General features: G+C 35.1%; 1 protein-coding gene across 1 annotated transcript in view; it reads left to right on the top strand.

Annotated features, from left to right (window-relative positions):
* The window catches only part of ERC2 (ELKS/RAB6-interacting/CAST family member 2), a 474,334-nt gene that overhangs the window by 145,097 nt on the left and 309,547 nt on the right, over positions 1-19,690 (top strand). Inside the window, exon 6 of the mRNA XM_086755571.1 lies at positions 1,656-1,823. Within this exon, the coding sequence (XP_086611697.1) occupies positions 1,656-1,823 (168 nt within the window). The remainder of the gene's footprint in view (positions 1-1,655; positions 1,824-19,690) is intronic.

The raw sequence follows: 19,690 nt of genomic DNA, 5'->3' as shown, positions 1-19,690 counted from the left end.
TTATATTTTAATTTAAGGAAGCTGTGACAAGATCTCTTACTTTGAAGACCTTTTTGAAAGTTCTTGAGAGCCAGTAGTCTGAATAGTGCATTGGAAGATCTCAAAGATTGTATCAGTGAGCATCTTGAGAGTGACTGCTTCCTCTCCTCCTCACAGTGTGAAGAGTAACACCTTTTCCGTTTGGAATCAGACCTTACCCTGTGGTACCTAGTCTAGGCAGTGCTCATGTAGAAAGGTATTATTAAAAAAGGTACTAGGATTTTGAAGCTGTGAAGTAGGATTGTTAAATCTGCCTGAAAAAAAAAGTTGCTTTCCTGTCTAGATCTTTGTTTCTTCCCCTGTCTGGACATTTTTGTGTTTCCACCTGGATCCGTGTGTATATGCCCGCTGCCGTGGCCATGTCTGTTTGTTTGCATTGTCATACTTTCCTGTTTCTTGATTATATTCCCCAAAGAGCCAGTTCCCTCCTTCTCCATTTCCTTGAACAGACACCTTCTCATTTGGATTTTCCTTTTTCTTGCCACTTTGTTCTTTGCTTCATCAAATCTCTCCTTTTTTGGTGATAATATTTGTTCCCTTTTTGATAATAGTTTTTCTTGATGATAATGTTTATTCTGTTGTTCTTGAAGGTGGCTGCTGCTTCCCCCCCCATGCCTTGTAACGGAGGAGGGTCAGCTATTTTTCCTCCTTATTTCCAAATGCTTTTATGAGTATCCAAGCTTTTAATTGAAATTAACAGTAAAGCTTCTTATACAAGGAATTGTATACAAATAGTAACCAGTATCAAGTGATCTACAGATTTTTTTTTCCAGACCATCAGCAAGTATTTGCCTGACCATAATTTGAGAACTGTTTGAATTGCTTTAAGAGAACAGTAAAATTGCATTGTCGAGCATTTATACAGCAAGAGAAGAGAAAATCAAGGCTACACCCACCTTCTGGATTGTTAGAACGGTTGGATTTTTTTTTTTTTGGCATCTAAAGGGAAAAAAGCAGTTATGTAATGCTGTGTAATTTGTTGAGGTTCTTTTTAAAAGACATTTCTACTTAGGAAAATCCTGGGAATATCCCTTATTTTTGGTTGACAGAGATTTGTACTTACTACAGAAAAGTACAGTAAGGCACATTTGTTAAGAGACTTCTGCAATATACACTGAAGATAGGTGAAGAATCTCATAATTTCCCTATTTACTGTGTCTTTGTTAAACAATTCTGTTTCTAGATTACTGATCTGTGCCCAAACCTGTGTAGTGTCTGTAGTGTCCAATTGCTGACTTCATGGCTTTAATGGGCAAATTAAATACAGGATACAGAACACTGTTTTCAATGACACTTAAGTCAAGAGGTTTTGGGGTTGGCTTTTTTTTTTTTAAGACTTCTATGCAGATGTCAAGTTAGGATTGTTTTAATGCTGTTTCATGTTTTGACTCTTCTACTTTTTCTATTCATGCTGTGATGCTAAAAGTGCTTTCATTTTTGAAGATACACTTTTTCAAGTAAAAGGATCTCTTAGTTCAATGTAAAGTTGGAAAATCTACATAGAAAAGAAATAAAACATTTCTTAAGAGACAAAAAAAAGAGGAATTAGAAAAAATAAATAAAATATACTAATAGTCTTTAGTAAAGCCTAAATATGTTTGATTTACTTACTGTAGGTTGATGCCTTGCGGTTACGTTTGGAAGAAAAAGAAACCTTTCTGAATAAAAAAACAAAACAACTTCAAGACCTCACAGAAGAGAAAGGAACCTTGGCTGGGGAGATTCGAGATATGAAAGACATGTTGGAAGTAAAAGAAAGAAAAATTAATGTCCTTCAGAAAAAGGTAAGATCACTGATAAAAGGATGTGTTGTAGAACTCCTGAGGCACATTTAAAGGAAATATATTTATTTCTTATAGTGTATTACTTTGAAGATATTTAAAAAATGCAAGGAGTAAGTCTGTAATAGTTAAGTAGTTCTCTAATACAAAATATATGTTACTGTTTTCCATGGGATCATTTATATGGTATTGTATCACAAAAATATTAAATGCTGCAGTTTCCATAAAATTATTGGAATTAAATGAAAGTCCTAAAAATGCTGACAAAACTTTTTATTCCTCAACGTGAGGGATTCCGTTACCTTTACTAACACTGTTTACTGCTTTTTCAAAATAACGTAAATAAAATTTGTGGGACTGCCAAAAGATTAGGATACTGCTTCTTTTCTTTTAAGACTTTTTTTTTTTTTTTTTTTTTTGGAGAGGAGGAGGACATAAGTGGGGAAGGAACCTAAATTGAATCAATTATCTGCTTTTCCTGTGAGTTAAAGACATTAAGAAGGGAGGCTCTCTCTGCACAGCCTTATTAGTCTTATTTCTGATTTTCCACGAATTTAGTTAACTGCATTTACTCTCTTTGGGAAGTTCTATTTAATCATTATAGTTTCCACTTGGGACAGTGGGGAGGGAATTTCCTGGAAAGACAGCTCTGCCAAGGGTTCTGCATACAGTAGGAGAGTGTTTATTTACTGTATCCTTTTTCTGGCACTCACAAAAATATTTATGCTAGCAGGTATGTTCTCCGCGTGTCGTGTGTATGGCTCTTTATTGTACATAGATGCTCTTGTGAGCGTACAGATAAATGCAGAAAAAGTTCCTGGTGTCACATACATTTTACTTTTATTTCTTCCCTCCTTTTACAGCAACTCAAAGAATGTCTCATCCTTACTCTCTATTATTCTGTAGGTAGTTCATGTTACTGTGGTTTCCCTCCAGGATTCATATAGGCTTTGCATGGTCTAGCTGTGCTTCTGTCTGCAATTGGTTAAGTACAGTCTTTAAAAAGCTAAGTCCTTATTTTCCAGAAACTGAGAAGACTGCTTTTTCAGGCCTGGGAAACAAGATCTGTCAAAACTGGGATACAGATAGTCATCCACTTTAATCTGATTTCTGAATATTTGCCTTGTTAGCAATGCTGATGATGTAAAGATGTAAACTTTAAGCCTTTCATCCTGTGCTAAATGCTAATTAGGTTTGGACATCACTTGAGAATTTTGAAGAAAGGAATGTGTCTCTTTTTATGGTTTGTATTCTAAAAAAAAAAACCAAACAAAATAACAATTTACAGTTGGTCTTATATTTAGATCTCGAGGAAGTGGATCAGTAGGGGGAATGTGGATTCAGTGATCAAAATTATGTAATGAATATAGCTTATCGCAGAGCTGTCAGCACTAGCTGTCATGGCGTTGTGCTCAGAAATATGCAACGTAGTGTGTTTTTCTGGTTTTGATACATCGTGACTGTTTTATTAGTGCTTGCAGATGGTCTTATTTCTTTTGCACCTGCTTCTTAATGAAGATTGTCACGCTCAAATTGCACTATCTCTATTCATTAACTCATAGAATAAACACGTATTATAGGCTTGTGAGCTTTAGCATACAATGTGATAAATAAGTCTTGCTAACAACTAGGTGTAAAATCCAAGTTAGTACTAAACTGATTATTTAAACTGGAAATAGTACCTGAATTATTATGGAGGTTTTTATTCTGGTAAATATGCTTAATCAGGGGACTTCTGAGGTTCAGGTTTTTTTTGCTATGGGCTAAATACTGGGTTTACTTAGAGAATAATTAATTATGATGATTACTGAAAAAAAAAAAAAAAGAAAAATAATTTTTTTATGTCATGTATAAGTTATGTATAGATTTGCTTCTCTGAAGCATTTTCAATAAGCATATTACTTAATATGTAGGTGTTAGCACGCCCAAAAATAGTAATATCAGATCATCGTTACACCATTATTTTGTTTATAGGAAAAGAATATAATATTTGGAAAATACATTTAAAAAACAACACTTAGGTCACATTTTCAGCTTTGGATCATTATTTTACCTTGTGCCTTACTTCCAATATGTTTGGAGATAAATACACTCACAGATAACTTGACTAGTGAAAAATTTGTTTGAAATATCTTCCCACTCTACTTACCTGTTATTTAAATAAATCTAGAGTAAGATACTATAAAGCATGCTTTCACTGTTTACTTTTCATGTGGCTGGTGTACAGTTTTGAAGTAGAAAATTCCATGTGTCACCAATTGAAATCCAGGCTTTTAAGTTAATGATGAAAAAAACCCCAGACTACTATCTAGTTAACCCAAGTGTTCAATTTCATTTTGGTAGTGCTTATTAGATCCTGGCTTTTCATGGTTAGCCTCCTTGAGCTTCCCAGCATCCTTGGCAGCAGTTAGAATCTCATATCTGGACCACGATAGTTGCCTGTAGAAGGGAAGGTGTTCAGTGTCTGTCTACATTGTTTCAAGAAGCTTTCCTGGCATTAGTGCCTTCCTATTCTAGATAATTTCATCCTCATTACATAAAATTACATGTCCCAGGACATTTATTTGTCATAGACTCTTTATGTTCTGTCAAAGGCAAAGGGAGCACAACTTCTTTTTTGACCGTAGGCAGATTGTTCATTCAGTCGTGTTATTTCAGATAAATGTTGGACTATGTATAGTAGTAATCCCTAATGCTATAGTATTCAAATTGTGATATTTTTGAACAGTCACTTTTTAGGGATTTTCAGATAGTCTAGTAGTGGATGCTGTGCTTTAAGAAAAAGATTGTCCGATGCATCTCTTTGCTAATTTTGACAATGCACCTTTCCAATAGCAACCACATATAAGAATCAATTTTGATGGACAAGTATTTAATATATATTGATTGCAGTAATTTTATCCTTTACTTGACTCTAATTATGCTTTTATCCTTTATTCCTTACTGGATTGCATGTGCCTTTTGCATTCCTCCAGTTTTTGCTCATCATCTCCTTCTGACCTTTTGGCCACTACTTCCACTGTCGTTTTCACTTCAAGTGAGGGCAGCCAGACGTTTGTGTATTGACCATTTAGAAATTAATTTATTCTCATCGTGCACATATGTGTGGAGAATTCAGTGGGTGGAAAGCAACATGGACAATTTCATATGACATTTATGAGGTGAAACAATTACGGAGGCCTCTAGTAGATTGTCCTGCCTTTATGTACCTTCTTTCAGGACATTGCCCTGGTTGCCATCTTACTCTCATGAAAACCCTTCTGAAAGTAAGGGAATTGCCTCCAGTTCTTCTTCCTAAGTTATCTCTAGACATTGTGTTCTTCTGACTAACGTTACAATGCTTATCTCCATTTCTTTTTTTCTATGCAGGGACAAATTTTGTATCTGTGCATTTTTATTTACTTTTGATATGAGGACCAGGAAATCTCCCTTTTGAAGTTGAAATTATTTCTTCTCCTTTTTGGGTAGCTATTATACCTGAAGGACAGGACAGGTTCTGTTGAGGGCTCCCTACCAAAGGTACAGAAGAAACAAACATTGGTAGCAAAACAGCCGTGGTGAGTCACACAGGATGGCATAGGAATACACACAAGGCATAGTGTTGCAGAAAAAACAATGGGCTAGATAATGCACTAATGACGCATTGTCCTTCTGTGCAGCGGTTTTAGTGTAATTTTTGACCAAATTGAAAATCTGCTACACTATTCACTATAATTTGCAGGCTTAAGAGAGGCCAAGCACTGGAACAGCATGCATTTAGATGATTTGGATCAAAGTAGATTGGCATGGAGTAATAATAAACTTATGTCAATGTCAGAGGTGCAATATTACTTAATATTTCTTTCTTTTAGAATCTTTGGCACCACTGTTCCATTTTAATGCCAGTAAAGTTGGGTATGCTGTTTTAATAGCCTTGTTTAACCTGGCAAAGCTAGTCTTACACCTCATATCTGTCAGTTTAGCATGCAGAGGGGCAGACCTCAGAAATCTTTATGTATTTCTTACCAGAATGTGCAAGTTCTATGAATATGGCTGCACTGTAGGCTGAAGGGCAGAAGTGCTGAACTGGTTGATGATTCTTTTGCATTCCATTTTGTTCCCAAATTTTCTCTTTCATACAGTGGCTATACCTGGTGCGTTTTGTCCTCTAGGACTTTTTAGATATTTAAAAAACCACTTATATACTCTGAAGTGTGAGTCTTGAAAACAGTAGCTGTTGAGACAAGAACAGTGTAGAGGATGTAGACCTGGATCATATTAGGACACCAGCTTGTGGAAATTCTTTTGTGGGGACTATTATAAAAGAACACCATGTAAAGGGGGCTAATATAATATTCTACTTTGACTTGCAACATAACTTTTCATGTAAAAAGTTACAATTTCCATCTTTAATAGTTTAAGCTTTGTGATTGATGAAGTGCTACATGACTGAGGGCCCTAACCTACCAGCTAATTAACATTTGTAGGAAATGTCATAAAGTCTTAGTTCTCATGTAATAATTGGAATGTGTACTGGGAAAGGCTGGACTGTGCACACTGGGTGATATTGTCCAGTTTGTGTTAAATTAAAATGTGTCATACAATTACTTGTATGCATTAATGTTAGCTGTCTTCTAAAAAAGAGGAAATTTACATATGGTCAAATTAGGAATGTACTAAACAAATGGGTCCTATTCTTGTGCTTTGAAATTTGCATCAGTATTAACTGCTAGATGCAGGAATTCTGGCTGAGAACACCACCGAAAAGGAAACTTCTGAATCCAGAATGGCCCAGGAAGACCTAAGAGACCAATTTATTGTGTTTGATCTTAACAAGTAGGACCTAGAAGCACATTGCTAATAGAAAAGGCCTTTTATTTTTTTCTTTTTCTTTTTCTTTTTCTTTTTTTTTTTTTTTTTTTTTTCCCCCCTTGGTTTAATCAGTTGGGAGCACATTTGGCAAATCATGTTACATTATTCAGATAAAGCAGTCTGAGAAGTGAGATATACGACCAATTGTTCAACCAGGGTGGCGGTGTTACTTATCTCAATGCATTAAAAAAAAAAAAAATCAGATCCTCAATGATTCTGCACAATAATATGCAGCCTTGGGACCCTTAAGCTTTGCAAATGGCACACATTGAGGCTATCTGAATAAATGCAGAAAAAACTCGAGCTAAAGCAGTGCAGCTGTTGGGATGCTCTCGGCTTATACACTGAGAACAATGTTATTAGGATCAGAGGCAGTGATCATTTTCACTTTCCTTGAGCTTCTTTAGTTTCCCATTCTTTGTAACACGTTACACTTCTAAGTTTTTACAGGTTGTAAAAGGTCACTGGAAATATGTGATTTAATATGGGTTTGCTTAGTGAAGCCAACCTGAACGATCATCCAGCCTAAAACCATAGCTGTGAGTTTAGGTAAGTCCTTGCACCTTGAAGTCCATGATCATTATAAAGTTTTCCAGTCTGCGATTGAACCTGTTGTCTTTTCCAATGAATTTACTATCCACGGAAGCTCCAAGCTCAGCATTTTGTTGTTCACTTTCCACTCCTAGCATTTTGTTGTTCACCTTCCACTCCTAACGACTTGCTTGCTACTGCTGCTTTTGTTCAAGTCTGCATTTCAAAATGAGAGTAGTTGGATTACATGCTTCTGCTTACTGACCTATTTGAAAGTAAGCAGTTATCTTTATAGGAGAAAATCACTGAATTCCTCAAATGAAATTTCATGAGATTACAAAATCTAAAAGCTCTTTTATCTAATGCCAGTTCTGTAAACATGGTGATTTTTCTGTATCAGGTATATTGTAATCATGGACCCTTAAGTAAGTGAAGAAGTATCAACTGCACTTGGTCTTAATGTTAAAGTCATTTGGAGATCTGCTCATAATAATGATGTCTAAGCAGGTTTCCTTTTTGCCAATGGTAACTGAAAAATTCATGAAATGGCTGGAGATGCTTGGTGTACCAGGTGTTTGGAAGAACTCCGAAGGATCACTAGGTTTCACTATAAGTAGCTGAAACTACAAGTCTGTCTTAATTTACAGTAATTATTCCCCCAATATAAAGGGGAAGCACCTGTTCTTTGGAATGGTCTTCATTTGTCAGAAAATATTACAAGAAAATATGTGCATGCAGTTTTTCAAGAAACAGGATCAAACTGCAGTTGGTCAAACTAGTCTGGTTCATGTACCAGTAATATACATATCTGGAAAGATAACAAGGTATTTTAAAATCTTAAAAGTTAAAAACAATAATTTGGTTGCCTTTGTATGCCACCTATGGAAAACTGAGCATTTTGGATAGATAATTTAATTAATTTGGAAACTATAGGGTGAGAGATTGTTAGTGAAAGTGAAAAAAGTAAGAGCTGTTTGAATAAATAAGCTGAAATAAGAAATAAGAGCTTTGAAGAGATGCTGTAATATATTTATGATTGTGTAGTTTTTAGCACAGTGGTATGGTACTATTACCATGTGCATTATTAACTAATACATTGTTTATTTCTAAATGTAGTTATACATACAGAAAGGAAGCAATGAGATGTAAGATCTAAAATATAATGTAGTACAATATAAATGAAAGATTAAAAAAAATCTCTTTTTGGGAAATAGTAAATATGTATGTATAGGTCATCTGTATATAGAATTTTAAAGATAAGTCCTTAATTGTAAATAACTTAAGCTATTTCAGATCAAGCTATGCTAGCTAATTTTGAGAGGGTTTTTCACATGCAGCTGAAATAGAGTTGAATAGTTAGGTATAACTCAGGTTGTATGTAGCAAACAGAAGTGCTCTTAAAACCAGTATGGCATTTGCAAAGTAGGACTGAGCTTAATGAGATACTTACACAACAGTTTCGTACTGCTAGCGTGACACCAGTGCTATATGAGGAAGGAGGCTGCCATTTGGCTTTGAAATTTCAGTACTAATTAGTAAAGTTATCCTTAAATAACATCCTAAGTTTCATTCATGCTGAGAAAACAGACAACCTGCGTGCTGGCAATTCTAAGCTGTGTGAAGAGTAATATTTTCTTTTCAATAGAAATAGAGGAAATTTGTTTTGAAGTGTTAAAGAGCTAAACTCTATGTATAGTGAGACCGGGCAAAAGGAAAGCAGAAGTTGTCAAGTTCGGGAGGTGCAGAAGAACACAAAGGAATTATTTAGGGAAATTAAGGACTACTTACCCGAAAAAGAATGAGAGAGAATCAGAATTGCTTAAGAAATATATGTTCTGTGAAATAGTCTTCCAAGAAATGTAATAGTAGTCTGCTGATTGGAAATAAAAATGATAAGGGAGAGTGTTAAAAATGTAATTGAGAATAATTTTACATTAGAGAGGTATTGTGCTGTCACGACTTCTCTTGGATTTTTCGGCTGCTGACTGAGAGGAGGGTGTGTATTCATGGGATTCAGTGCTCTGGGAACCGCATTTTTGAGTGGCAGCCTGTTTCCTAGCTGTCACAACAAGACAGATTCAGCTGGTTTTACACCTGCCAGCTGTTTGCCAGTGAATCCTTGATAGCTCATTTAAATGACAGAAAACCAGATCCTTCAAAAAGTAGCCCATGGAACAAAATTTTGCACAAACCCAGAAGGCTTGTATGTTTTATTTACAAGCTAATCTTTTTCTTGAAAGCTCTTTCAAGCTCCATGCTCCAGGTGACTGATTTGTGGTAAGGAGGAAGGAGGTTGGGTGGCTTCTCACCTTTCCTGACTGACGAGGAGACTGAAAAGGGGGATTCACAGGAATATACGGCAGCTGCCTCTCAGAATCAGCAGCCGTTTCTCTGTGTATGTTGTAACTGAGTATGGGAAGTAGTCTCTGCCAGGCTCCAAAATTTAGACCCACTGGATTCAACATATTCTGCAGTAGAATAAATACATGTATGTTAAAAGCATAGCTCTACCTTCAGAATGTATAAGGTGGCAAGCTGGGAATATGTTGCCAAGTAATACTTTAACTAAAGAAACTGTTATTTTATTCTGTGTGTCATATACTGTTACATGGCATAACTGCGATTACACCAATGTTGGTAGAGATGTTTAACTCATATCTTTTTCCTTTGGGATACAGAAGTTGTCACCTTCAACATAGTCCTTTGTGAAGCTGGGAACAGTGCATCCTGTCAGGCTAGTATATTTGGAAATGCTATATATGCTGCTTACTGCTACATGTGCAGCGGGAGCAACTGTTGATGCTACTGGTTTGGGGAGATTTTTGTTAATGCTAGAAGTATTTCAAAGCTGTAATTACTTCCTGCTTGGGTAAAGTGAGGATGATATTTACAAAACTGAGCAAACAAAATATTTGGATATTATTTATTTGTTTTCAGTCTAACTACTGTACCATTCATACTGGAATTTCGTGTACTAAAACTAAGTCTCAGATATACTTCGAAGTTTACTAAGATTGCCTGTATGCAAATTATAATGATAAATTTTGAATCTAAGTAAATGGTCCGTATGATTCTGTATCATGGTTACAGTACACTGTTTCAAATGTTGGCTCCCAGGTTTGTATTAATTATTCTTATTCCTTTTTAGTGTATTTTTGCCAAAAATTGCTAGAAAAGGAAAACAAATTCATCAGCCTGTTAGTTATATACAGTAAAATCCACGAGAAGATAATTTTAAATCTTGAGTGATTCAGAAATTGTACATTTTTATGTATGATTTTGAGCCTATTTTGACTGAGATTATTTTTTTTTTTTGTCATAGTCTGATGGATGAAATTTTTAGTAATGTAGTGACTGAATAACTTGTTAACATGATAAACCATCCTGAGCTTAATCTAAAATAAGAAAGTAGATCCCACTCCCCTTGTTCATCTCCTTGCTCGGATAGGCAGTTACAGCTGATCTGCAACTTGACCTAGTGTATATCCAAGTTTGTTATATCTGGAAATAAAAAGAAAAAATTCCTAATAAATATAAAAAGTAGACTTATGCATTAGCAGTTGGTTTTTAACAATTTTGTAGTATATTAAATTTCTGCTCTTTTGTTGGCATAGAATCAAACACCCTAATTTATGCATTGCTAGAGCTCCTTGATGTTGGCAGCGTGCTTTCCTGGTGGTATTCCATTGCTGTCCGTCTGACTGAGCAATCTGTGACTAGAGCCTCTAATACCTTAGTAAATTGGATATTTTATCACTTTTGGAAAAGCATCACCCCTCACCTTTGAGAGGAGCTCTTATTGGCTTTATGAAAGCATGAAGTTCAAAGACTTAAGAGTACGCATACAGATAAGTTTAATGGTAACAATAAATGAGAATTGTTATCTTCATACTTCTCCCTTCATATTATTGTTACCAGATGTTCCCAGAGTTAGTGGTGCCAATTTGGTCAGATTGCTTTGATAATTTTCTTGTTGCCAAGTAGTATGTATTTCTTGGTGGTAGAATCAGCAGTGGTATGTTTGAATATGAGTAGAATAAATCCAACTTTAGAATGGAATCTGAATCTAATTCACTTCCTTCTAGCACACCTGATTTTAATTTTTAACGCCTAGCCAGGCACAGTGCGAAGATCAAAGTGAAATAAAGAGAATGGAGTAAAGCAGTTCTTGGAAAATAAAAAGAAAAATGGCATAACATTGTGTAATCTTTGATATATGAAAGAAATATTGACCATATTTGTCATTCACTTAGGAATAAATCTGCAGTAAATTTATGAACGGTAATTATGCCAGTGTAAACCCATATTTATCTGGGAGAGAAAAATCAGGCCCACAATATTTATTGCTGAAGAGGTACCTTGATTTGACAGCAGAAATCTCCATTCGTGTCCCCAGACAGGCACCAAGTCCTTCATTGCTCTGTGTTTAACCCCATGCCAAAGTGACTGTGCACCATGGGAACTTCTGTGCATTGCTCTCTGTAGTGCTTGCTGCTGATTTTGAGTGAGGATATGAAGCTGCTAAAGGTCTGCATGAATTTGTAGACTATTTGTCTTAAAGTAGCTGCTTGGTGATAGACAGGATTGAGAGTATGTAAAAGGACATGTAAAATTTGAGTGAAATACCTGCTGTGGCCTATCCCAAAATCTTAATCTGTGGTTAAGTCTGGATTTTTGTTGTGGCTGTCATGGGAGCCATAAATAGCTTGATTTGAATGTTTGTTTTTAAAAAAATAAATCCATGACTTTTGAGAGTTTCAGATTTTTTTTTTGCATGTCAGGAGGTGGATGTGATAGTAAGCAGCTGAACAAATGTGAAGAACTTCAAAGAATCTAGACTACATAGGAAGGTAACAGAAAACAGGAGTTTGCTAATTTAGTTGCAAAAGAGATCATCCCTGTGAATTATCTATGGGAGCTAGTCTTGTAAGTAATACTAGATTTACAAAACGTGATTCCTTGCATTTTTTTACATGTTCAGCAATTTTAACAGTTAGCAATCTTTAATTGTTCCTAATTTTTGTATACTGTTATTTTATGAAATGTAATATAATTCAGCCTCTGCGTTGAAAATTGCGACACCATTCACGAGTCCCTGTAAATCATTCCAAGTTTTGGGAGGAGGAAGAAGAGGACCTCATAGACAGCTAGCTGAAGGCAAGGCAGCAAAATGGACCAGTTTATACCATCATCCCTGTGAAACTGTCTTCCCTTGAAAAGGCAGCAGCATTTCTTGTTCTTTGGGCATATTGTAAGGCTGACAGCAGTGGTCAATGCTGACAAGTGTATCTTCTTCTTGAGACCTGTGCTACAATTCACACTGTAGGACATATTTCCCAGCCAGGGCTAAATCTGGGTTTATTTGGGGTGAGGGGAGGATAGGCAGTGCTGCAGTCCCTGGGTATCGCTGTGCCTTAAGTGTTCTGTTTGGGGGCTGTTAAAAGCCCCCAAACCACAAAAAGACGCAGGAACAGAATAGGAAGATTTGCTTGGGTTTGGTTAAATTTTAATACGCTGTTTACAGAATACCTGATTAACACTTCCAGACTACCTGATTAACTTTTTGTACTAATACTAAAATAAAAAGTCTCTGAGTAGAGCAGTAGAAAATAATCTCTATATATGCTTAGTTCTCAAATAAGCTCCTCTGTGTATCTGACAAGTTTTTAGCATTGAGCTGGCCATCATTCAACCTTTTAAAAAGACCAGATTGTTGGTAGTATCTACCATGTTCTAAATAGGAGGCATAGAAAACCGAAGTGTTACCAGACTATTGCAGTTTCAATGGTAAGCAATGCTCAAGTTGCTTAAAATAACTTTGCAGTTAAAGTTAAGAGCATGTTCTTTACATGAAAGCCTAACAAAAACTAAGTTCTCTAATAATTCTAATGCTTGCAGAACTACAGAGATAAAGTAGTCAATCTGTAATATATTTTGATACAGCCATCATTTCTAAAGGACTTCAAATTGTTTTTAACTGAAAACTCCTAACTCACTACTCTTCTGAAGGTTTTATCTAGTGTCTGTCAAACCCTCCATGAAGAGGGGCATGTGTTTCAGGAAGTAACTGCGTCTCTTGCTGAAACTTCTCACTGTCCCACGTCATTCTTTAAGATAAACTCCTAAATATCTGGCATAAAAAGCGAAGAATAATATATATATATATATCATTTTCTCATATATATATATATATGAGAAAAAAATATTACAAATGTGTTAATAGTTTTAGTATTGTCTGAGGTCAGTGTCACTGACATTGCAATAGCAGATGACCTCCAAATATCCTCCAGAATATTACGATGAATTTTCCTGTTATCGACAAAGGGACAATGTACTTCATGGATGCTTTCATCAAGGCTTTTACAATAAATGAAAAAAAAAAACCAAGAAAGCCAAACGAATAAGGATGGCTACATCGATTGATAACTCCCAGGTATCAAAGACCTGATGAAAAACTGGGTTGGGGAAAGAAGTATTTGTGTCATAGATCTACTATGTAAGAATTTTTTATTTTATACTTGATGATGTTGGAATGAGGCTAAGTTATACATACAAACCTGCTAGTTTTTAGGAGGAGATACATGATAAAGGAAATTTAGTGAAAGATTAAAGAAAAAGGAAAGGCCTTTTTTCATACCAAAAGCAAATCTTCAACGTAGAACTACTTCAGATTATATGAAAGCATTGTTGTGTTACCTTTCCTGCTATAGAAAATCTAAACTGTTCAGCAGATGTTGATTGAAGACATCCAAGTTGCTGCGTTTAACATTTCAGTTTAAGTTTAGTGGTGCTTTGATAGTTTATACGTAGAAAGGCTGTGTCTGGCTTGCAGTAACTAATAGTGAAATTCAATATGTGCATTGTCTTTCGTGCAGCTATAGTGTAAATATTAAATTACATCTCATAGTAATAAGAACCTTAGTTCTCTGATGAACAACCTTTTGAACACTTCAACTCTTAATTGATATAAACTGATGTATATTGACCATATGTTAATTTAGAATGATTAAGAAAAGACATCTTTAAAAGAAGAGGGCAGGGAGATATATTATCCTTCTGCAAAGCTTTTCTTTCATGTAATGTTGTTACATTATCCCTTATATATGAATGTAGATGCCGCCTGTAACCAAGGAGCTAAAAGGAAGCTTTCCAATATAAAGGGTGTTATTATTTCTGATTAATTCCTGCCTAACTGTTTAAGCTCTGCTGCTATGGGGGTTTTTTTTTCCTACTTTTTACCACTGGCATTTAAAGAAACTAATACAAAATAGTAGTGTGTGAAATTGGATTCTCTATTACAAGCTCTTTAATGCAATTTCTGAGGGCAGGATGCTCTTCTAGTACAAATTGAAATAGCTGAATTAATTCATATAGCCATCCTTGATTTATAGTAGCTAGGGGGAAGACCTGTTATTTTTCCTTTCAATGTAAAAATTTTTGCTATTATGGATTTTTTAAATTTGAAACTGTGTTCCATTTTTAGTGCTTCTCTCCTTCTTCAGCCTGTCTACCACCTTATCGCTTACTCTTAAAGGAGGGAAGTGTAAAGTTTCATACTTTTACTGTGTTGATTTTGATGAAGTATTATCTTATTATTTAGAATATTTTACAGGGAAACTGGAAAATAAGAGAATATCGGAAATTTCTGAAGTAATTTCATAAGACTATAGGAAGAGGTATGTAATTAAGGGTTAAAGATAACAGAGCAGTTTTGAACTGTTTAAAGTTTTTTGGAGTGTTAATGCCAGGAGGCTGAAAGGCATGATTAATATCCATTTTAAGAGTATTTGCAATGGGATGTGGTAGTAAAATTTGCAATATTTCTGTCTGCAGAAATACTGGGTAGCAGAACAAAAGATGATAACCTCTCTCTAGATAGCCTTTGTGGCATCACACCTGAAAAACCATGCTTGATTTCAAACATCTCATTGTCAGAATAGTGATGTAAATGTGAAAGAGTTAGACAAAAAGACAGGGACACATATTTAGCTAAATCTAATAGAGCTTAGTTTTTTATTCTGATATCCTGAAGTTATAAATATCACAAAAGAGAAATTTTGGACAGTGTAAAAATTAGAAAATGACTAGCATGAAATCACATTCTCAAGGAGATCTGTTAAGTGGTTGGATGGCCTTCAAATGGGAAAGGAAATGCGATTACCGTAGGTTTTCCAATGCTAGGTGTAACATAGGCCACAGTCCTGGAATGGATCTTAGAGTATTGTAGTGTGTTCCACGGCCCATAAGCAAAATTTGAAAGGGATTCTTACAGTGAATGAAAACATTGCATTTTCTCTAGGGATTAAGTGAGACTTCCAGCCTTTCTGCACCACAACCTGCTCAACTTTTTCATTTTGAAATGAAGTACAGTTTGCAGGGTTTTTGCCTGTTATTCAGAGCTCTAGATGATGACTTATTTCTGTAATTAAAAAGAAGTAGTTTTTCTGGATGGCTGTCCATTTTCCTATCTTAATTTTTGTAAAATCAAAACTCAGGATAAGTTATGTAAAACATGCCTTCTTTTATTTTTCTAAACTCTTTTTAGTCTTCTACTGATGGAGTTTGTTTCTATTTTCCAGTTTTATTTCATTGACAAATGCTTCTCATTATTTTATCAGGACTATTGCTCTTTAGTAACTACATTGTCTATAATAACATATTGTAAAGTGAAATAATTTTATTTAAAATAAAGTAATATGCTTTTTAGCTTCATTCTTGTGACACTTTGGATAATAAAACCTGCATTCAGAACAGATTGGTCATCTATTTTAAAGCTTATGTTATTTTTCTATTTATATATATATAGACATACATATTACCTATGCGTGTATTTTAAAATAGCGCACACAACATATGCATCTGTGTGGGGTTTTTTTTTTTTTTTTGTTCCCTGACCCCCGTGCTACTTCCCATATTGATTTCTCTGTGTTCATTGCTCTGGAAGCCTTCCCATACTACTGTCTAACTGGCTCTTGCTACCTTTCTGCAGCTCTTAAGGTGCCTATTCTTATTCTATTTACTTTGTAGCTTCCTTTTTCAGTATTCCCTGTTGCGCAACACTTGTCTATACAATTTATCTGCTGCCTCTCCCTTCCAACCATCTGTTAACTTTTTTTATGAGACGTTCTGTAATTTTTTAATCTGGGCAGAGGGACCCCAGCTCTTCCCAGTTGATACAGACATAATAGGAACTACAAGATACAAACTGGAAGTTGTATCACTGTTCATCCTAAGTGATTTGTATTAAAAGTATAAGTATGCCAAAGCAGCTTTTTTCTACATGTGAGTTTATATTGGAATATATTATATATACTTCTCTGACTTGTATATGACATAGTGTAACAGTTTTCCATGTAAAATCGTCTTGAAAAATTCTTGCATAAGCTAACAGATCCTACTTGATATGTCCTTATACCAAATAATACAGAACTGGCCGTGAGTAACAAATTGTCAGATGTCTTCAAATACCTGAAAGGTAGAATTGAGCAGAAATGTATGATTTTTCATGGTTAGTTTGGAGAAGTAATACAGGTCGTATTTTCAGGTGCTCTCAAGGTGCAATTGGGCTAAACTTCAAAGAAGTTCAACAATCAGGCATTGCCCTGTAACATGTAAAATGTTACAAGATGTAGGAATTCATACCCAACCAAGCCAGCTTGAAAGTCTGGCCCTGAATATATACAGACGTTTGTTGTAAGAAGCTTGTTAAGAATTAAGGTCCATCTCTTTGTGTGTCGTAACTGGAATTATGTGTTAGTCTACTTTGTATTATTATATTTACTATCTGGAAAATGCCTATTGCATTTTGAATTATATCACAGTAAATACACATAATGAGAGCAAAAATGTTTCAATAGATGTCTGACAAGACTGTGAGTCCTGCTTAGAAGAGTCCAAGAGTCAAGCTGTTTTGTTCAGAGAATTTATTGGTCCCTGAAGAGAAGGAGACAGAGACTGAGTATTTCCAGATACACAAGTGGATATTATCAGCCCAGACTTCTTTTGGCTAGCTTCCTGGTGAAGGTTAATTTTAGCATTAAGTTCCAGCTCTTTCTCAGCTGGAGTCTGGCAACAGAAGCCAAGCTTTCAGTCCAGGAGCTCCTTTCTGTGTGACAGCCTTCTCCTCTCTTGGCTCTGTTTGCCCACTGACCTGCTTTATAGCCCTGTAAAAGTATCAGCTGACTCGAGGGCAGATCCCTTTCCTAAGCAGCCCTAGGGGAGTTTTCTTCTCTCTGTATGAAAACTCAGTACACGTCATCTTAATGCTTGTTGATTCCTCTGACTCCTTCCTGTACCTGTACCTTTGAATCCTTTATTGTGGAAAGGAACTAGAATCTCACAGTAAGTAAAAATGAGTGAAATATTTCCTGCAGTGATTGCACAATAAAAACAAACATACATGCTTGTTTTGGAAGAAGAAGAAAATACGTTTATCACTTTTGATCCCAAATTTTAGTTGCATTTGCTTCTATTTATAGATGCAATAGGATGCTCTCAGTTTCTACCTGTACATGAGACAGTAGACTGAACAGTAGATGGAACAATTTATTTTTTTTTAGTTACATATAACAGCACTTTATTGCAGGTGTTGCCCAGAGAATATGACTGAATATTCCCAGTAAATGATACACATTTTCTTTGAGTGATCAACAGTTCATATGTTCTTTTCCTTCTTTTTATCTTTTTTTTTCCTCTCTCTCCCAAATTAAGGGGTATATGTATTTTCTTTTTTCTTTAGGTAAACTTCCAATCCTATTGGATTTTTTTTTTATACCATAATGTTGCTTTATGCTTCTGTGCTGTTTTTCTTAAAATTTTACTGATACTCTATTGACACTCCGTACATTTAACAAACTGAATCATACAGAAGATATAATGACATAGGAAATATTGGCACATTATGCGAGTAGATCTCTTGATTCTACCGCTGACTTATTGGCTTTCTGCAGTCTACTTTAGGAAAGTTTAATTAGTGTGTAACATCTGTTCAGAAGCTTAATATCAATGTAAATGTAGTGTCTTCCTTAATCATATCCTTTTTGTTCTTTGCAACTTTACACCCATGCTGTGGTAGATGTCTTGAGTTGGACTATCAAGTGGATGGACAGACAGAGTGAACATGTGGAACTAAACTGTTCAGTAGCAAGAATGTCTTCTAGACTTTAAAATGTTCCTGTATTCCTAAATCACTTGTTCCTTAGGACAGAGATTTATTGTAAGCAAACTTGACAAGACACAAGTTACAGTATAAAAGCTACTGTTAGTCCTCGTCAGGTGAAAAGCCCTGCAGCTATGTGTTTCTGTGACAGCTAAGAGGGGTTCAAGGACTGAAATTTTGTTTGTAGACCTTCGGTGGAAATTGTGCTTCGGGTACTGCAAATCTGTGAAGATGTTATTTCTTTCCAGGTTCCTGTACCTGTGAAGTATGTGAGAATTTTGAAAATGGTTCTTTTAGTTATCAACTAATGAGAAAAGGAAATGTAAGAAATGCATTACCCTATTATTTTACGGAGTTCTGATAAAGTACTTGCAATCAGACATTGTAAAAATACAAAAATATAAGTAAAAGTATGAATTCTTCAGTTTTCCCTTTCCAGAATAACAATTAATTATTGGCACCAATTATTAGTATTTCATAGAATCATTTAGATTGGAAAAGATCCTTAAGATTGAGTTCAACTGTTAAGCTAGGTATAAAAATTGTATATGAGATTTTCAGCCTTATTTGTTTTTGTAAAATGAAAGAAAAAAAGGAAATAAAAATGGAAACCACATTGGAAAATAAATATCTGAATTCTCATTAATGGCTTTGAAAATATCTCAAACTTTACAATTTGAGAGAAAAAGACATGAAAGATATTGATCTAGAGCTTGCTGCCATTACTAATAATTCATATAGGAAGTATAACATCTAGAGGTAGAGGAATTACCTGGTCCTGATGATTCTGCTCTCTCCTTCTGGAGACCTTGTTGGTGCTAGTGGGGAATTCAGCATGAAACAGAATTGGTAGAGTTCTGATGACAGAGTTGGGAGTTTATTGATGAGATACCACTTATGGTGCTGCCATCTTCTAGTTTTTATCTTCATGGTTGTAAGACATTTATATATCCAATTGGTATTTTTTTTTCTGGGCAGACTTTTGTTGAGTGTCTATTGTTTAGAGATAATGATATTAATTTTTGGCACTAAAAGCATTTGGTGACATAGTGGTGGAAGTGGCTGAAATATTCCAGATTTCAGTTTTCAAAAATATATGCACACTGACTTTGAAATTGTTTTTATTCCCTGTCTGTATTGTAGGTTTTTGTTTTGTTCATACAAATAAGTTGTGTATATCTTGAAGTAGAAGTAAATTTAATCCCAGGAAGGCTTGAATACGCTATTTCTCATCTTTTTCTTAGAAATGTTTCTAATGTGATTGTTACTAGCTATATAATATTAATTCTTCTGATCAAATAAAATTATAACTGCCCTTTTTATTTTGTGT

The sequence above is a fragment of the Chlamydotis macqueenii genome, chromosome 10, assembly GCF_036417535.1.
Source record: "Chlamydotis macqueenii isolate bChlMac1 chromosome 10, bChlMac1.mat, whole genome shotgun sequence".
NCBI lineage: Eukaryota > Metazoa > Chordata > Aves > Otidiformes > Otididae > Chlamydotis > Chlamydotis macqueenii.
This window is presented reverse-complemented; position numbering and strand designations above follow the sequence as displayed.